Source organism: Camellia sinensis, chromosome 11 (assembly GCF_055761805.1).
Source record: "Camellia sinensis isolate YWXY chromosome 11, ASM5576180v1, whole genome shotgun sequence".
Lineage (NCBI taxonomy): Eukaryota > Viridiplantae > Streptophyta > Magnoliopsida > Ericales > Theaceae > Camellia > Camellia sinensis.
This window is the reverse complement of record NC_138971.1, coordinates 49,887,311-49,906,941: the sequence shown is the minus strand read 5'-3', so window position 1 is coordinate 49,906,941 and position 19,631 is coordinate 49,887,311. Positions and strand designations below refer to the sequence as shown.

The 19,631-nt window shown below is 35.6% G+C and overlaps 2 protein-coding genes and 1 pseudogene across 2 annotated transcripts; 1 reads left to right on the top strand and 2 right to left on the bottom strand.

The window, feature by feature from the left end:
• The first annotated feature begins 202 nt into the window (after window positions 1-202).
• On the top strand, window positions 203-4,662 carry LOC114267739 (geranylgeranyl transferase type-2 subunit alpha 1-like; annotated as a pseudogene).
• Window positions 4,663-15,234: 10,572 nt separating this feature from the next.
• Window positions 15,235-15,621, bottom strand: LOC114264225 (receptor-like protein EIX2). Its single transcript, XM_028204820.2, has one exon. The coding sequence runs from the start codon at window positions 15,619-15,621 to the stop codon at window positions 15,235-15,237; it is 387 nt and encodes a 128-aa protein (XP_028060621.2).
• Window positions 15,622-16,497: 876 nt separating this feature from the next.
• Window positions 16,498-18,090, bottom strand: LOC114264226 (uncharacterized). Its single transcript, XM_028204821.1, has one exon. It carries the CDS (start codon window positions 18,088-18,090, stop codon window positions 16,498-16,500), a length of 1,593 nt encoding a protein of 530 aa, XP_028060622.1.
• Window positions 18,091-19,631: the final 1,541 nt, after the last annotated feature.

Genomic DNA, 19,631 nt, shown 5'->3' with positions numbered 1-19,631 from the left:
TTTGTAATGAAACTCTGATAATTGGAAGAATGTGGAACTTTTATATATCAATGCATGTCTATATTGATGGGTTTAATGTTATTATTTTGAGGGCGTTACACATTCTCAGGGAATCGTGTCTCTGAGTGGATTTCACCATTGCCATCCTACTCATTTTGAATTTACAGTTTTAATACAACCTCATGGTTCGCAACATGCTGAAATGGAAAGTGCAGAGATGATTTCATGGGGAGATGAAAATTTTCATACTGGTGAAACACATCTTCAGGAACCAACCCAAATAAAAATTTTCGATCAGCTGAGGAATAGTGAGGTGAATGAGTCAACAGCTTCAAAGTGGAGCGCTGAGACTGTAGTTAATGAGATAGCTCTTTTCCGGGAATTGCTGTCAGAGATGAACTGGTATGTGGAATTCATTCATGAGTAGCTTTGCAGCATCAAAGCAGCTTTATTGTTTGTCCAATGTCCCCTTATTTTCTCCCACTGGTTATTGTAATAAAATTGGAAAGTTCATGCTTGCAAGATTGTTGACTGCACATGATGCAATGATGTCATATGATAAAACTCTAGAGACATGCAAGATGGTCCGTTCTGAAGAAGTTAAAGAATTATATAGTGATCTTATGACATTAGACCTGCCACATTCTCAATACTACAAGGATGAATATAGCTTAGTCATGTTAAAGCAGGTGAATATCTCTTCTCTTCTATATTACTGTGTAGGAAAGCTGATGCATGACATATAGGGACAGCGCTGGATTTTCAAAACAGAGGTTGTTTGATAGCCTAAACAGTGAGAAATTTATGATTTCCAGAGTAAATTGAAGGCTAATAGGTAAGGGAAGGGATTAGGGTTGACTTGAAGGTGATTGGATGGAGTTTTGAGGTTGGAAAATGCACTTTTAGAGGGTGGTAAATAGTAATCCGAGAATAGCAAATTGAAACATAAAAGAAGAAGAAAGGAGAAGAAGAAGATATGTCTAGGCATCACTCTTAGATTCCATAGGCATCACACAATCCATAAGAAACTTCAAAAGCTCTTTAACTTTTTATAAAATATCGACTCTATTGAATTAGAGACATTACATGGCTTTATATAGACTTCGGAGACTTCCTAAACCAACTAGAATAAATAAATAAAAATTACTATAATAGCTTAGACTTCCAAAACTAATTTAAGACCAAATAAGAAACATAAATAAAACTCAATTAAATAACTTGACTGATAAGACGACCCATGGGCGACCCCTACAACCCATGTAGGCAAATATTCATCGTCTAAAAATCGTAGAAACATAAAATAATCATAAAATAAAACTATAATAATATTAGAAAAACGATTATGTATGGTTCCCATCGATTTCTCTTTGAAACAATTCCAATTTCCAAATATCGCCGCTTCTTTAAATTTACTCTTCTTTGAGCTTTTTATATTCCGCATCATTAAAGACCAAATAAGAAATATAAATAAAACTCAATTAAATAACTTGACTCACAAGAGGAACCATGGGTGACCCCTACAACCCATGTAGACAAATACCCCTCGCCTAAAAATCCTAGAAACATAAAAATAATCATAAAATAAAACTATAATAATATTAAAAACATGATTATGTATGGTTCCTATCGATTTCTCTTTGAAACCATTCTAATTTCCAAATATCGCCGCTTCTTTAAATTTGCTCTTCTTTGAGCCTCTTATATTCTGCATCAAAAGCACAGACCATTTAGGTTCATTTTTTATTGTTGTGCTGGATGCATGAGTGGTATCTGTTTAATATTTCATGTTCTCCTTGAGGAGAGCTAGAGCTTTGAACCATTGCATTTAGGAGTAAGAACAAGCTGATCTGAGTTGAGCAGAAAACGATGTATTGCGTGTTTGTGCTTAACTTAGCAGGTTAGGAGCAGTGCTTGTGCCTGGTTCTAGTTCGATTGAATTTGTGCTGTTATTGTTTGAGCTCAGTTTGGCCAAAAAAGACAAGCTACTCCAGTTTGTCTCTCTCTGCTCATTTTGTGAATACCATCAGATATTATTTCCTAGTGGTTTTAATATCCTACTGCCGTTTTGAAATTATGCCTCAAAGCTCATTATATAAAGTCATAGATAGGCTTAAAATATATTAGTAAAACAACACTTCAAATGAAAATATCTGTTTTCAACTAAACAAGCCCAGGTGGTGAAGTCCCATGGAAACAGTCTTCTTCAATTGTCCCTATGCAAAGGCATGTTGTCATAGCCTCAACTCACACACTGATAAGCCTTCCTACATACATACTGCTATGTAAAGTCACCTTCAACTTGGATCATATCATTCCTACATACTGCTATGTAAATTGGTCTATGTTACACATGACAGATTGATAAGCCTTTCATCTAACTCTAGACACGTGAGGTTGCCACCACTCATCATGCTTGCATCAAATTAGAAATTTGATGATAGCTACTGAATGCCCTTGTATTAAAGAATCTAAATGTTATTAGGTTTGAGGGCTTTGCTCAACATAGTGAAGAGTTTTTCACACTTTAACTTAAAGAAATTGGCTTAGCTCTTGCTTAAGCTTTCACTCATTTTGCTTAAGAACTAGGTCAAATGACCCTTTAGCAATGAAGCACGGGTGCGGGTGCGGCTACGCCGATACGGCAAATTCTTAAAAAAGTAGGGTACGGATACGGGTACGGCTGGAGTACGTCAAATTTTTTAATTTTTAATTTTTTAATTTATAGCTAAACATCCAACATACAAATCAAAGTTTCAATATTAAAACTAAAAAGAGAACAACTTGTCTAAAAAGTTATATAATTATTTCTTTTTCTGTTTTGATTGTCTAAAACAGGATACAAATGTTTAATTTTTTTTAATTTTTTAATTTATAGCTAAACATCCAACATACAAATCAAAATTTCAATATTAAAACTAAAAAGAGAACAACTTGTCTAAAAAGTTATATGATTATTTCTTTTTCTGTTTTGATTATCTAAAACAGGATACAAAAGAGAGCAAAACCATGACTCATGGATAAAGGGTGTTGGAAACAAATTACTTGATATTTTCAAAATTGAAAGAAGAATAATAAAGGTTGCAATAAATTCTAGCATCTGAGAAAAAAAAATTCATTTTGCCGTACCGGTGCCGTACCCACGACATACCCAAATGTATTTGCTGTACCCGACATGTATTGGGTGTACCCGGTACGCGTACCTACACCCGGTAAGTACCCGGTACTTGTACGGCACCATTTTTGGAGTACCCGTGCTTCATAGCCCTTTAGCCGTCCATATAGTTGTACTTGTATTGCAGTCCCATAAACATGCTGTTTTACATGCTCATTTAAGTAAACAGATGGGCATGCTTCTTCAATAAGTTCATCTAGAATTGAAAGTAAAACTGAACTTAGTTCAAGTATTTAGTGGCTGATCTGTTCATATAGTGGGTTTATTATTATTTTTATTGAGATTAGTCTAACTAACTATATAGTTACGTTCATTGAAATTATGAATGTTTTGTGTAAGAATCTCTGATAGTTCTTTTCAACACACCCAGAGAGATGTCTAGTCAATAATATTAGTAAGAGTTAGTGCTAAAGATTTTCCTCAAACCTTTGACATAGATTACTGATTTTTCTGTAACACTGATTCTCAATTTTTTTTGTGCTTCTGCAGCTGACCTCCAGTCCAGAATCTTTGCTGAGGCATTGCTGTCATTACAGGGACTCAGCATCTTCAGGCACCAATAATTATATCTGTTTATGACTCAATATCCTTTCATTGTCACATATTGGGTCTATTGAGAAATTACTGTGGGTCCAAATGTTAGACCTCAGCCACAACCAACTTAGCTCAATTGAAGGTGAACTACAATTAATTCTTTAAAATTTTCATTGTCACTTGAATCTGGTTTTGTGGTTTTGATTTTCAATTTATTGTATTTCTATATCTATCTATCTGTCTGTCTGTCTGTCCATCTATATGTGTGTATCATGTCTTCATATATACAATATTATACATAAACACATTTGTACAACATTAGTTTATTGCATGGCCATCTTTATTTTGTAAAATGGTGCCAGTCAAAGTCTTGATAGTTTCATGGTGTATTTTGATGCTTAAAAGGCATTTCTAATGATTATTTAAGTGAAATGGCCATCTTTATTTTGTAAAATGGTGACAGTCAAAGTCTTGATAGTTTCATGGTGCATTTTGATGCTTAAAAGGCATTTCTAATGATTATTTAAACGAAAGTAACTAAGTGCTTTTTATCGGTCTTTATGACAGGATTGCAGGCTATGCAGCTTCTTTCTTGCTTGAACCTTAGTAACAACAAAATGGGTAGTTTTTCTGCCCTGGAGCCTTTAAAACTGCTGAAGTCATTGAAAGTGTTGGATATCTCATACAACGAAATCGGTGAACACGCTATTGACACAAGAAGGTATTTGTGCTCTTCTCCCCTCTTCCATATAGTAGGAAGTGATTGGAATTTTGGTGAATTTGTAATTAGTGGTGTCAATGTGATAAATTACTGGGAAGTGTTTGCAACTTTTAAAGACTCGAAGTCGACACAATTGGACATTATTGGGAATGTTGTTGCTGGAGAAGAGTTTAAGTTGTTTCTGGTTAAGATATTACCTGTGCTTTATTGGCTCGATGGTGTAGAACTGCATTGATTCTACATTCCTTCTGTTTCTCATACAGTTAAGTTGTAGCTTGTTTTCATATAATTTACCAAAGAACAGTTGCTGTTTTATAAGATAGTGAACATTTGCTTATAGACACTTTTAACCCCAACTATTTTGCTATATGGTCTTTTGGTAATTTTATAAATTTATCAATTGATCTCTATTTTCCCCGTTTAATTATTCCTGGTTTTTATATTAAATCAGTGAAATATTTAGCTGAAATTTTCATCCAAGGAGATTAATAGAAAAATATGGAGGAAAAAGAAGAAGAATATGCTTATGGCTTTTTATGGATTTAAAAATATATTAAAAAAAAAAAACATAAGATGGGGTGTGCTTAGAAATATAATATGGTGGGTGTTAGAGAAAAAAAATATTGACAAAGCAGTTATATTAATGCGATGAAGGGCATGTATAATGGAATTGTGACTACAATTAATTCACTTGCAAGAGAAACAAATGAATTTCTGATTACTCGAAGATTACTCCGAGAGTTAGCCTCAAGTTCGTACCTATTTGCCTTAATTATAGATGAATTGATTAGACATATTTTAGATGATGTCTTATGATTTATGCTATTTACAGATGTTATTATCATAGTAGATGAAATTAAAAGAGGAATTAACACTAAATTAGAAATTTAGATAGAATAGAAGCACTTGAGTTGTTAAAAAACATTTTAAAATAATACTGAAATTGTACACATGGAACATTACATCAATAACAGTAGAAATAGAAATAACAGACAAGTTGAGGTTGAAAAGCAGGAGATACCAAAGGGTGAGCAATTTCGTTATGTAGGTTCAATTATTAATAAGAATGGAATGAGGTTGAAAATGATACGACCTGTAGAATCAAAGTAGGCTCAAATAATGCTATCTCCACTTGAAGCAACCCTCTCCATATGTGTCCAGGTTTCTTTAGTGGACTGGATAAAGTAACTGTGGTCCAAAATGTCGGGCTGTTGCAATTGTGTTAGTTCAATAGTGATCAATGACAGCATTTTGGCTTGAATGAACTTCACAAAGAGGCTTGAATGAACCTTACAAAGAGATTAAACAAATCAAAATCAAGAGTACATCGAAGAAACTGATCGAGTCAACGAAACCCAAAATAGCATGGATGTAGTCGAACGTGCAGGCTGCAGTGACCTCAAGTATCTGAACTGTAAACATTTGGCAATGGAGAAATGGAGAACTTTGATTGTCAAAGTGATGAAGCCATCATGAATCCTCCTGCCACAATGCTGTATGATTGATCTGTATATTTGGATTTCAAATTGTCGATTAGGAGAAGATTAAAAATCATAAGATTGAAAACTAAAATGAGAAGGAAGACATGAGAATTATCACTTTTTATTTATTTATTGTGTTTCATTTTTTTTTTTTTTTTGGTTTTCTAGGAAACAGAGGGTTAATTTTTATAGAAATGAGTCAAAAAGTAGATACCCAATATTTAGATAAATATAAAATGTGAAACAAATTCAAACTCACCAAATTTATTCTTAAAGTGATATGTGTTTTCTTTCCTCCAAATTCCTTGGACTCACATTAAAAAATAAGCCAAGATAGACACTAAAAAGCATTCCTAGGAGGGCACAAAGGCGCACAGCCCTGCTCATCCTCATAACCTTTGACACTTTAGTATTGAACTCTCCCATTTTGTTCTCTTTTAGGCTCTCTTTTTGGAGTAACTAGTTCAACCTTGTTAGATCAACTTATATTTTTGTCATATACAGCAAGGTATATTTATAGGTGTCTTATTAGGTCATCCTTAGAATTCTTGCTCAACACTGACAATTCTTACGGTTAGGTATTTGCCTTCCTTTAGAATGGTATTAGTCAATAAACAATGGGGAAAAGTACGACGGTAGTTCCTGTATTTTGGTCATTGTGAAATTTTAGTCCTTATAATTTCAATTGGCTCGAATGACTCTGAATTTATAACTGTCTCAATTTGGTCCTATTGTTTTGAACTCTTAGCACTTTTTTTTATATATATAAAAAATATGCACTCAAGTGTTATGTGTCATATTTTTAAGGGTACAATTATAAATTTACTCAACTCAGTGAGTTAACCTCAACTAATTTTGTTATAGCGATCTCGGTTTTCCCTTTCTGTATCTGTTGTATTCCGAACTTTGGTTCCGTGGAGTTGGTAGTCGTATCTATCTTATTGTCGTCCTTTGATTCCATTTGTTTGAGTTTTAGGACATGTTGGGCATGTTTCGAGCAGGTGGGTTGAGTCTTGGTCTAAAATCTTGTTGCCAGGTTTTTGGTCGTTCCGCTCGAGCGGGTCGTCTAGCGCTCGAGCGGAGATTGCACACTCCCAGTATTTTTGTGCTGTGCAAAACTTCTGCAAGCCTGTTTTTCACGCTCGAGCGGGTTTCTTTACGCTGGAGCGGTCGCGCTCGAGCGGGTATGTTAGCGCTCGAGCGGGTAGTGCTTTGTCCGTGAAAGTTCTGGGATGGGGAAATCCACGCTCGAACGGATTGGTTTTCACGCTCGAGCGAATGTACTTTATTCTTGTGTCTTTGCGCTCGAGCGGGCCTTATTGCGCTCGAGCGTGTCCAGATTTTTGTGTTTTACGCTCGAGCGTTCTATTATCCGCTCGAGCAAGAGTGTCGTATATCTGAAGGCAGTTAGGCATTTTTGAATCACTTTTTACATTCTCTCTCTCTCTTACTTTCCCAAAACCGATTTTGAGAGCCTCTCTCTCTAGAAACTCCCTTCTCTCTAGGGTTTGATCTAGTTAGAGTGCTTCCCTTTCCTTCGGCCTTTGTAAAAGTTGTGTTGATCGCCGAGGGCTTCGTTTTGATCCGAAAAGATTGGAGTTTGGAACACTTTGGTTTTGGTCTCTTCTCCATTTGAGCTCTAACTTCGAGGTAGGGATATCTTACTCCATCTTATGAGCTTTGTCTTTAAATTTTAGTATTTCGATACGTTGGGAGTTGTTAGGTAATTTTGAAAAAGTTTGGGGTCATTGTGTAATTTTCAAAAGAGGGGTTTTCAAATTTGTAAACCCAAATGTGTGTAATACATTGAGAAAAGGAATTAATGTTAGATCATTGATGAAAATGGAACCTTAGGGTTGTTGTGAGAATTATGGGAAAATGCCCTAATTTGTTGGTAAATTAATTTGTATAATTAATTTCGGGATATGAGAAATTGAATTGAGAATGTTGGAATTGGGAAGGTATGGGATGAAAGGGTGTAGTTGGATTAATTTATCGCTCACCTAGACATAATGTTGATATTTTATCCATTTGATGCATTTATTTCCTGTTTAGAAATAACTGCTTTGGGCTATCAGTGGAGGATAGTCGTGATTGTTGTAGACAATGCATGATGATTAGGCAAACTAAAACTAATCAATGGAATGTGTCATCAAATACGACGGTTGAAAGAATACATTAACTTTATGTATTGATTGATGATGTATATGATAATTGTTTATATGCATTGTGTTGTGTGAGAGGAGATAGGGGACGTACTCCACGGTTTAGGGGAAGATAGGGAATGGGCCTCTAAACTGGTTAATGTTTGGGAGAAGATAGGGGATGGACTCCGGTGATACAGCTCATATACTTATCCGTTGAAATTTTGATACAGCTCATATGCTTATCTATGGAAGTGTTGATATAGCTCATATGCTTATCTATCGAAGTGTTGATATAGCTAGTATGCTTATCTATTGTGAAATGGAAAATGTTTAATATGAGTTACTATCTCATGTAAGTGTTTGGCCAGGTTCTGAGCCATAGTTATGAATTGAGAATTGGATAAGAAATGGAAAGTGAAATGTAATATGGACATGGATGTCATTAAACTGTAACACAGTATAAGTTGGAATATAAGTGTGGACCATCGATTGAATGCTATTATTTTAGTCATTGTTTATGGTTGGTTTAGTGTATTTCTACTGGGTTGTGGTTCACCCTATATGGGACATCATTTTCAGGTACAGGTAGCATGCCACCTACAAGGACATAGCTTGGGAGGCTTGAGACTGTTGAGCTGTTTTGTGTTTTTGGTTGTATTACATGTATATCAAGCCAAGGGCTTTCTTTGTGTAGCGCTAGCACTCTCTTTTTGTAACCAAGTGTTACTTGGAAAGTTGTAAGCCTTTAGGGCATTTACTTTTGATGTCAACATGTAATACACTTTTGTAAAGATTACTCTGATGGAATATATTTATGCTTTATTCTCTTATGTCTAAGCATGCTATTGTTGGATGAATTATGGGTTTATTTTGAGGGTGTTACATTAGTGATAATTTTCTTTAAAAAACACTAACAATATTATCAATTGGACTAAATTGACATAAAATTTAAAATGAATGGTCAAAATTGAGCCAATTGAAAGTATAGGGATCAAAATGATACAAGAAATAAAATATAGGGATTACTGGTGTAATTTGCCCTAAACAATAAACCAACCAACCAAGCATTACAACAAAACCAATAAATTAGTCTATGTAGGCCTATTGTAAAATAATTTAAGCTTATTTCAACTTAATTCAGGCCAGATTTTAAAAAGTTTGTTAGGCCATTTTCGGCCCTCAAATTTTTACTCAAATTTAAGAAAAATAATTCATTCACATAATTCCCTCCCCCCCCCCCCCCCCAAACCCTCCCAAATGATATGACAAGCAAAATTTGAAAAGTTGATCTACATTCAAATATTCCTTCAAAACTCTCTTTATATGCATTTTGTTTTGTCACCTCATTATGGGGATGATTGTGAGGGGAAGAAATTGTATGGATGTAGTACTGCTGATGTGACATTCCAATGGATAGACTTAGGTTTGAATGTAAATTTGGGTAAAACTTCAATAGTGACAGAGTGATAAATTTGAAAATTACAAAATGATCTTGAAAAATATTCAAAGTAAACATATTTAAGTCTTCTTTAAATTGGGTTAAAAAATGGGTAAAACTCAATTTCATATAAATTTGAGTCAATGAGTAGAGAGCTGTTTTGCAAGATTTATATCCAAATTTAAATTTGATAAACCTTGTTTGACATTAGACTAATATAGTTAAAAAGTTATTATAAATTATTATATTACTCTCTCTATTTTTCGTAAAAAATTAAAAAATTAATTAAAATAACACTTCTCAAACCATAGGGGTTGGAAATGTCCCTAGATGGTGGTTTTCAACTTTTGCTTGTGTGGGAAGATTTTTTAATTGGAAATTTACGTAATTATGGTTCCCATATGAACAGTTCCCCCCACATATTTCTCTCATGCTCTCGAATCTCTATGGCTAATAAGGACAAAAAAGGTAATTACAGAATGGGGGTGATGGAACAAACTTAACCAATGCAATCATGAAAGCTACATTGGACAGTAAATTTCGAATTTTAAAAAGAAAAATATTTAGGATTTCTAGAGGAAGAGTTTTAGAGAGAGCTCTAATAGTAGATTCCACTATATGATGTGAATTTTTTTTTTTTTTTTTTGCTTTGTCACATCATTAAAGCTCATATTAGAGCTCTAATTTTAGAGCTCTTAATCACTTTCCTTCTAAAAATTGCTTACAAATCACACGTATCAGCTAAGTCTGAGAAACAGTAGTAAGAGTCGAACTCGATATATTTGGTTTTACAGTTCATTCTTAGGGTTTATCCTTTTGCCACTAGGCAAAGTCATTCATTTGCATGATCACATTTTTACCATATCATTTATCACAATTGCCTTGAAATTGTCCCTAGTGATGGAACCAATTTAACCAATGCAATCATGACCATGAGATGGTAAATGTCATTAAAAAAATAAAAATAAATGTAGTATTATTGGCCATTCATTAATCATATAGATAAAAAAAATAATTATTGTATCTTTATATTGAAATGTATGTTCTATTATTAATTATTTTTATATTTACGTATTACACCCCTCCCCCCCCCCCAAAAAAAAAAAAAAACTAGATCATAATATTTGTGCCAAACGGAACTTGCCTTTTTTATTGGACAAATTACATCATTGGTCTCTAAAATTTTCACATTGAATCAATTCCATAATATTTTAGCAAAACACCATTAACAAAAAGACTTTTTTCAAAGTAATATAAGAAAATTTACAAACAATTCCATAAAGGACTTGGTTAAGTTTCTATATATTTTAAGGAGGAAAAACTTGGATCTGTTCTATTGCCCAAAATGGTAAATAGCATGCAATAGAGATGAGGAGGTGATGATGACAAAGATGAAATCTCACAATCTGCAGCGGTTGCAGCCGCAACAAAAAGTTATGGTCTCTGGTTGTGACCTTTTTAGCAACGGACACCAGTCGAATCTCACAGCCTTACCCCAACTGAGCCCCACCGTCGAACGAACCCCCTTTCTTTTTTCCCGTCGAACCATCTGTTAAACAAAAACCATCTCTTTCTACAATTGAGATCTACGTGTGTTTATTTGAGCGAGTTAACTCACTGAGTTGGTTGAATAATATGCAAAATATTAAATTTATAATTTTACCCTTTAAAATAAGCCATGTGACATGCACATGGCCAATTTCCGTCAAAAAACTTAACTACCATTTTCAATTGGGACAAAAAGAGACAAAATATAAAATTCAGGATTGAAATCGAGTGATTTGAAAATATAGAGACTAAAATAACACAAAAGTATACCATATGCATTATTTTAAGGGTGACCATCGTGGCATCTTCCCTTTCTCTATGCTGATTGTTGGTATGGTGTGTAGGATTGGCTGATGCCTGTTGAAATTGTGATAATTGATTTAGATCCCTTTTGGGTCATTATCTGGACTGCTGAAATCAATATGTAGTTAGGAGCTAATCATCGGCATTTGCATCTGCATATATGGAAACTTATGATATTTTGGTTACATTGACAGTTTTATTGCTTTGGCCTTTGTTAGTGTGTAGCATTCACCCAAAAAAGATATATATTTTAAATTTTTAGTGATTTTTTTCTTTCTGAATTATGTCCTTTTTTTTTTACGTTTTAGGTTTGTCTTGTGTAGACAAATCTAAAAAAAAAAATTTAAAAAAATCCTAAAGACAAAAAAAAGTTACAAAAAAAATAAAAAGTCAACTATTTTTGATTTTTTTTTTATAATCCTTTTCAGACTTTTTTTTCAAAATTTTCAAATTTTTTGATCTTTTCTAATTTCTCTAGTCGAGTAGAATTCAAGAGTGTAACACTTTTTAATTTAAAAAAAAAATCATTAAAGATGAAAAAAATCAACAAAAAATTATTAAAAAAGCCAACCACAAACACTTGTAAATTGGTTAAAACTCAATAGACACAAGTAGATAGAGAATAAAAAAAACACACACAAACACACACACACACACACGCAAAAATCTTTGGCAAGGATTAATCATTAACAAATTAAACAAAAAGTAGTGCAAGTTGAGAAACATACTTGTATATTACTGATGTTACGTACTTTTCCTAAATCATTAAAAGCTTTGACACAAGTAAAGATTACTACAATGTGAAGAAAAACATGAATAGTTGAACTTATATGTGAATTTGACTGTGACACATTAGCTCTCTGTTTTGATAAGGTTTTTGTTGGTGATACCATTACTATATGTATATCATTGTTGGAGCATTTTGCTCAATTCTCAAAATTAAAACTAGAATCCATGGCCTCAATTGGCAAAAATCATAGAATTCACCAATAAAAGGAGAATACATATATATGCAAAACACAGTCTATAACATATTCTGGACAATATGATAGTTCACAGGTCATTTATTTAAGGAAAAACTTACTTTAGAATATTTTACAAAAGACAAAATCATCAAACCCCATCAACATATATACTAGAACTATAGAATTATTCAAACTTATTTCTTTCCAACAACTCAAGAAAATCCATAACATGATCTCAATGCTGCTTCCTCTGAGAGTCCTTTCTCCAGCTGAATATAAGACCCTTCAATGACAGCAAAGCATATAACAAGCATATTAGTGGATGTTAACATGGTTTCTCTGAAATAATGCAACAATTGACTTTTGAAAAATTATTTGAGAAATGTATTTGCACTATTTGAACTATAAAACAACAAACCTGCATTTGTTCAATGTTTTTAAGCATGTGACAAAGAATTTTGGCGCTTTTGGTAAAGAAATTAGGTGGAAATTAATCTGTATACTTTACTATATGATCTTGAATGTAAGACATGTTTTGATGATAATCCGGAAATATCACTACTATAGCGATCCCGGGTTTACCCTTGTTGTACAGTGATCCGGACTTGTGTCCGTGGATGTTGGTAGTTGTTTATTATCTTGTTTGCATCCTCTTTACTTTGTATATTGAGTTATAGGATGTGTTGGGTAGGTTTGTTTCAGGTTGGTTGTGTTTGGGAGCCTAGTGTTGCTGCCCAGGTTTTTTTTTTGGACCTTCGCTCGAGCGAGGAGTTGGTCGCTCGATCGAGAGTTGAGTTCATGTCTGGTGGGTCGAGCCAGAGTGGCTTCGCTCGAGCGAGCGCTTGCACCTGGTTCTGGACCTGAGAGTTGCATTTCTTGGCTCGAGCGAGCTTTTCTTGGCTCGAGCGGTCTGGTTTGTTCTTCGCTCGAGCGAGAGGTCTGTCGCTCGAGCGTGCTTCTGGTTGCAGACCTAAAGGTTTGAGTTGTTGGCTCGAGTGAGCATTCTTTCGCTTGAGCGCACTTCTGAGTTTTAGGCTCGAGCGAGAGTTTTTTGTGTCTGGTCGCTCGAGCGACCAAGGCTTCGCTCGAGCGAGCGTGTTTTATATCAACGGACAGTAGCATTTTTGAACATCACTTTTTCACTCCCTTTTTCTTTCAAACCCTAGATCCGAGACTCTCTCTCTCTCTACACTTATATTCTCTCTAAGAATTGATCTCCCTAGAGTGTGAATCTAGCCTAGAGCCTTTGTTAAAAAGATAGAGGGCGTTGAGGGCTTTGATTTAATCTGAAAAAGTTGGGATTTGGAGCACGTTGATCTTCGAGTCTTCATCTCCTTTTTGGCTCAAACTTCGAGGTAGGGATATCCTACTCCTCTCTATGGATTTTGTCTTTAAATTTTAGTATTTTGAGATGTTGGGGTTGGTTTGGTAATTTTGTGAAAGTTGGGGCTTTTGTGTAATTTAACAAAAGTTAGGGTTTTATTCATAATAAACCTAGATGCATGTTTGGCACAGAGAAATGGAATAAATGTTGAATCATTGATGAAAATGGGACCTAAGGGTTGAAATGGTAATTATGGATAATGACCTAATTACATTGTTTGATTAATTGGGATAATTAATTGTGAGAAATGAGGGAATGAAATGTTGATTGAATATCCATTGTGCATTTATTTTCTGTTTAGAAATAACTGCTTTGGGCTATCGGAGGAGGATAGTCGTGATTGTTGTAGACAATGCATGATGATTAGGCAAACGGAAACTAATCAATGGAATGTGTCATGGAATTTGACGGTTGATAGAATACATTAACTGTATGTATTGAGTGATTGTATATAGAACCAATGGGTTTGTATACGTTATGTGTAGAGGAGGAGATGGGGGATGTACTCCGCGGTTTAGGGGAAGATAGGGGATGTACCTCTAAACCGGATAGTGTTGGGAGAAGATAGGGGATGAACTCCGTAGATACAGCTCATATGCTTGTCTAGAGAAGTGAAGATAGAACTCATATGCTTATCTTTGTGAAATGTGGATATAGCTTATATGCTTATCTGTGGATATTGTTGTTATACATATCTGTTGTAGAATGTGGATATAGCTTATATGCTTATCTGTGGATATTGTTGTTATATATATCTGTTGAGAATGTGGGTAGTGCTTATATGCCTATCTGTTGAAAAGGGGGAAAATGAAAAGTAATTTGGACTCATAAGTCGTATGACATAAATATGTGATTTATGTGATTGTATCAGTGTTGGCCATCTATCAATTGCTAATCTTTTAGTCATTGTTCATGGCTGGTTTAGTATATTTCTACTGGGCTGTGGCTCACCCTATATGGGAATATCATTTTCAGGTACAGGAAGCATGCCACCTCCAAGGACATAGCTTGGGAGGCTAGAGGCGGACATACTTTTGTCGTATTACTTTTGATGTATTACATGTAAATTCAAGCCAAGGGCTTAATGTGTATGAGTTAGTACTCTTTTTGTTGTAACCAAGTGTTAACTTGGAAAGCTGTAAGCCCGTAGGGCATTTTGCTTTTGGTGTTAACATGCAATACTTATGTAATGAAACTCTCATGAATGAAAGAATGTGGAACTTTTGTATATCAATGCATGTCTTATTTATTGGGTTTAACGTTATTATTTTGAGGGCGTTACAACTACCTCCACTTCAAAATATGAATGGTTATTCTACAAGTTATGATGATGTTCCAAAAATCATTTACATGATTAGCATTGTTATGTTAATGACGGTAAGGAATTGAAAAAAATTTGAAAGATTCATGCAAGATAAATCATGAGTTATGAAGATGTTGATTTGATGCACACATCGCAATCATGACAAGATACAGAGGTAATATAAGTACATGATGAGAGAGAGAGAGAGAGAGAGAGACGAACCAATTGGGTGATAAATTCATCCTCCAAATTTGCCATTGTTGAATTTCTGCCTTAGCTGAGCGAACTTGATGGCTATGTTTATTGATATCCAATTGTAGTTGTTTTCGATGAACTGGAAGTATGCATACCTCCAAGACTTCTTGAAATTCAAAGTGCCACAGACCCCCAACAACCCAACCAAGAAACCAGGTCCAATGCAAGTGTAGAACCACAAAAAATCTGTTTCATCTGCAACTTTACTCTCATCAGCATGTTTGTGATAACCATCAGATGATTTATCATCGAGGCAGCTGTTTAGTGGTGCACCACAAAGGCCATCGTTGCCTATATAAATGGAAGGATCGTTGAGAGTTCGAAGTTGATTTCCCGTTGGTATTCGCCCTGATAAATTATTGAATGACATGTTCAAATGGCTTAGGTAGCTTAAACTAGACAGACTTGGAGGAATGGAGCCAGAAAGTTTGTTTCGAGACAAATCAAGAGATTCCAATTGTGTCAAATTTCCAATATTATTAGGGATCCTTCCTTTTAGATGATTTCCAGATAAAATTCAAGTTCAACAACCCAAAAAGATCCATTAACTCTTCTGGAATCTCTCCAACAATACCATTGTTCGAAAGGTCCATGGAGACGAGAAATTCGAGTGTTTTCTGGGTGTATTCCAGTTCTCTTCCTTTCATTGAATCCAAAATGTTATCTTCATAACTTTGTCCATAATAATCATAGGAAGTTGGACTGAAAAAGAACCCACGCTCTGGTGCAACCATGGCAGTGAAGTTGCCAAAACAACGAGGTATATTTCCCGTTATGTTATTTTGTGCGAAGTTCAACAATTGCAAATTTTGGAGATGACAGAGTTGTGGAGGAATATCACCATAGAAATTATTTGATTGAAGATTGAGAAATTTAAGACCAGTTAGGTTATATCCAATCCATGGAGGGATATTATCAGTGAACACATTTTCACCTAGATCAATGGTGAAAAGATGTGTCAAATTCTGTAAGGACAAAGGAAGCTTCCCAAAAAACTTATTGTTACGCAAGTGCAAGGAATTGAGAGATTGTAGGGAACCCAAAGAACTTGGAATTTCACCATATAGACTATTATTCGTCAAATCTAGCACCGACAACTGATTCAACTGCCCCAAGCAAGGAGGAATTTTTCCTAATAACTGATTGTTTGAGAAATCAATAACAGCTATATTCTTTGCCTTGCACAAAGACACTGGAATGACACCGGTCAAATGGTTATTTGAGAGAACAAGAAATGTGAGGCTTGTCATCGGATGATAATAGGTCCTGAAAGCAAGTTGTTGGAGAGATCTAAGACATAAAAATCTGAAGTAAGGGTTAGTGGACCCTCAAATCTGTTAGAACTCAATAGTACCTCTTCATCACCAGCACTATATCTATATTTACATTTTTGAGATATTGGCACCTTTCCTTTTATCTGGTTGTTGGAAAGATCCAAGTATATAGTGCCACAATAAATACTCTCAAACCAATCAGGAATGACATCTGAGATGCTTGCATAAGACATGTCTAACTCTACAACATTTTTTTGTGTTTCGAGCCATTGAGGAAATTGGGGTCCTACTTTGATGAATGACAATTTTATGACTTGGAGCTGAAAGGGAGGAACCCATTGGGAGGTCACATTCAAAACTAATGAATTTGAATGCAAGCACAATTCATATAAACTTTTGAGTTTGGCAAAGTGAAGTTCACATACGGTGCCAACAAATGAATTATTTGACAAATCTAGATATTCTAGTTTTGAAAGTTGTCCAAGACTAATTGCAATGCTCCCATTCAATTGATTATATCCAGCATCTAACACTCTCAAATATGATAGTGTTCTGAGTGATGATGGCAGCGGACCATAAAATGAATTCCATCCAATAACAAGCCTCTCTAGATTCTTAAACTCTCCCAAATGATTTGGCAGACCACCACTCAACTCATTTGAAGAAAGAGACAAATCTTCCAAACTATTATGGATGCAACCAAATGGACTTCCAACAGAAGTTGAAAGCTTTCTAGTGAATTTGTTATCGGGCAAATCCAATACACACAAGTTACAGAGGTTCCTCATGGAGTTTGGTATTTCACCTTCAAACGCATTCAAAGAGAGGTCAAGCTCTGTAAGTTGTGTCATATTTCCCATCTCACTTAGAATTGGACCTTGAAGATAATTTGCACTCAACCTGAGGATGGAAAGAGAAGCAAGATTCCCAAGGCAATGGGGGATTGCACCTCTCAGGCTAGTATCACTAAGATCTATATGGACAAGACTGCTCAGGTTACACAAAGAATACAACATTGAATCATTGAAGTAGTTACTTGAAAGGTCAAGGACTGTGAGAGAGGTCAACCTTCCAAGTGTCACAGGAATTGGACTACTTAAACCACTATTGCTAAGGTTGAGATACTGCAACCTTGAAAGATTTCCCAGATTATGAGGAATCGTTGCATCGAAAATTGACCAAGAGAGGTCAAGGTATCTCAAGCTTTTCAAATATCCTAAGGAAATAGAAATTTGCATATTGTTCATGCTCAAGTCTAGGTAATGCAAATGATTTAAATTGAGTAAGGAAGGACTTAGCTGACCACTCAATAGTGTTCCAACCGCTGTAGGAATTGGATTACGCAGATCAAGCTTCACAATATGGTCTGTTTTGTGGCTACAACCAACTCCCTTCCATGTGCAACAGTTCTTTCCAACCCACGAGGATAAACGGTTTGCGTCATCTATGAGATTTCCTTTGATTTTCATAAGAGCTTCTCGCTCAGTCGCAATGCAAGTCACATTTGAATTTGTACTACTACAAATGAACTCAAGTCTTTCAATGAAAAAAAGAGCAAATAACATATAGCGATCCCGGGTTTACCCTTGTTGTATAGTGATCCGGGCATGTGTCCGTGGATGTTGGTAGTTGTTTATTATCTTGTTTGCATCCTTTTTACTTTGTATATTGAGTTATAGGATGTGTTGGGCAGGTTTGTTACATGTTGGTTGTGTTTGGGAGCCTAGTGTTGCTGCCCAGATTTTTGGTCCTTCGCTCGAGCGAGGAGTTGGTCGCTCGAGCGAGAGTTGAGTTCGTGTCTGGTGGGTCGAGCCAGAGTGGCTTCGCTCGAGCGAGCGCTTGCGTCTGGTTCTGGACCTGAGAGTTGTGTTTCTTGGCTCGAGCGAGCTTTTCTTGGCTCGAGCGGTCTGGTTTGTTCTTCGCTCGAGCGAGAGGTCTGTCGCTCGAGTGTGCTTCAGGTTGCGGACCTGAAGGTTTGAGTTGTTGGCTCGAGCGAGCATTCTTTTGCTCGAGCGCATTTTTGAGTTTTTGGCTCGAGCGAGGGCTTCTTGGCTCGAGCGAGAGTTTCCTGTGTCTGGTCGCTCGAGCGACCAAGTCTTCGCTCGAGCGAGAGTGTTTTATATCAGCGGACAGTAGCGATTTTAAACATCACTTTTTCACTCTTCTTTTTGATCAAACCTTAGATCCGAGACTCTCTCTCTCTACACTTATATTCTCTCTAAGAATTGATCTCCTTAGGATGTGAATCTAGCCTAGGGCCTTTGTTAAAAAGATAGAGGGCATTGAGAGCTTCGATTTAATCTGAAAAAGGTTGGTTTTGGAGCACGTTGATCTTCGAGCCTTCATCTCCTTTTTGGCTCAAACTTCGAGGTAGGGATATCCTACTCCTCTCTATGGATTTTGTCTTTAAATTTTGGTATTTTGAGAAGTTGGGGTTGGTTTGGTAATTTTGTGAAAGTTGGGGGCTTTTGTGTAATTTTACAAAAGTTAGGGTTTTATTCATAATAAACCTAGATGCATGTTTGGCATGGAGAAATGGCGTAAATGTTGAATCATTGATGAAAATGGGACCTAAGGGTTGAAATGTTAATTATGGGAATTGACCTAATTACACTGTTTAATTAATTGAGATAATTAATTGTGAGAAATGAGAAAATGAAATGTTGATTGAATATCCATTGTGCATTTATTTTCTGTATAGAAATAACTGCTTTGGGCTATCGGTGGAGGATAGTCGTGATTGTTGTAGACAATGCATGATGATTAGGCAAACTAAAACTAATCAATGGAATGTGTCATGGAACTTGACGGTTGTTAGAATACATTAACTGTATGTATTGTGTGATTGTATATAGAACCAATGTGTTTGTATACGTTATGTGTAGAGGAGGAGATGGGGGATGTACTCCGCGGTTTAGGGGAAGATGGGGGATGTACCTCTAAACCGGATAGTGTTGGGAGAAGATAGGGGATGAACTCCGTAGATACAGCTCATATGCTTGTCTAGAAAAGTGAAGATAGAGCTTATATGCTTATCTTTGTGAAGTGTGGATACAGCTTATATGCTTATCTGTGAATGTGGGATATAGTTGTTATACTTATCTGT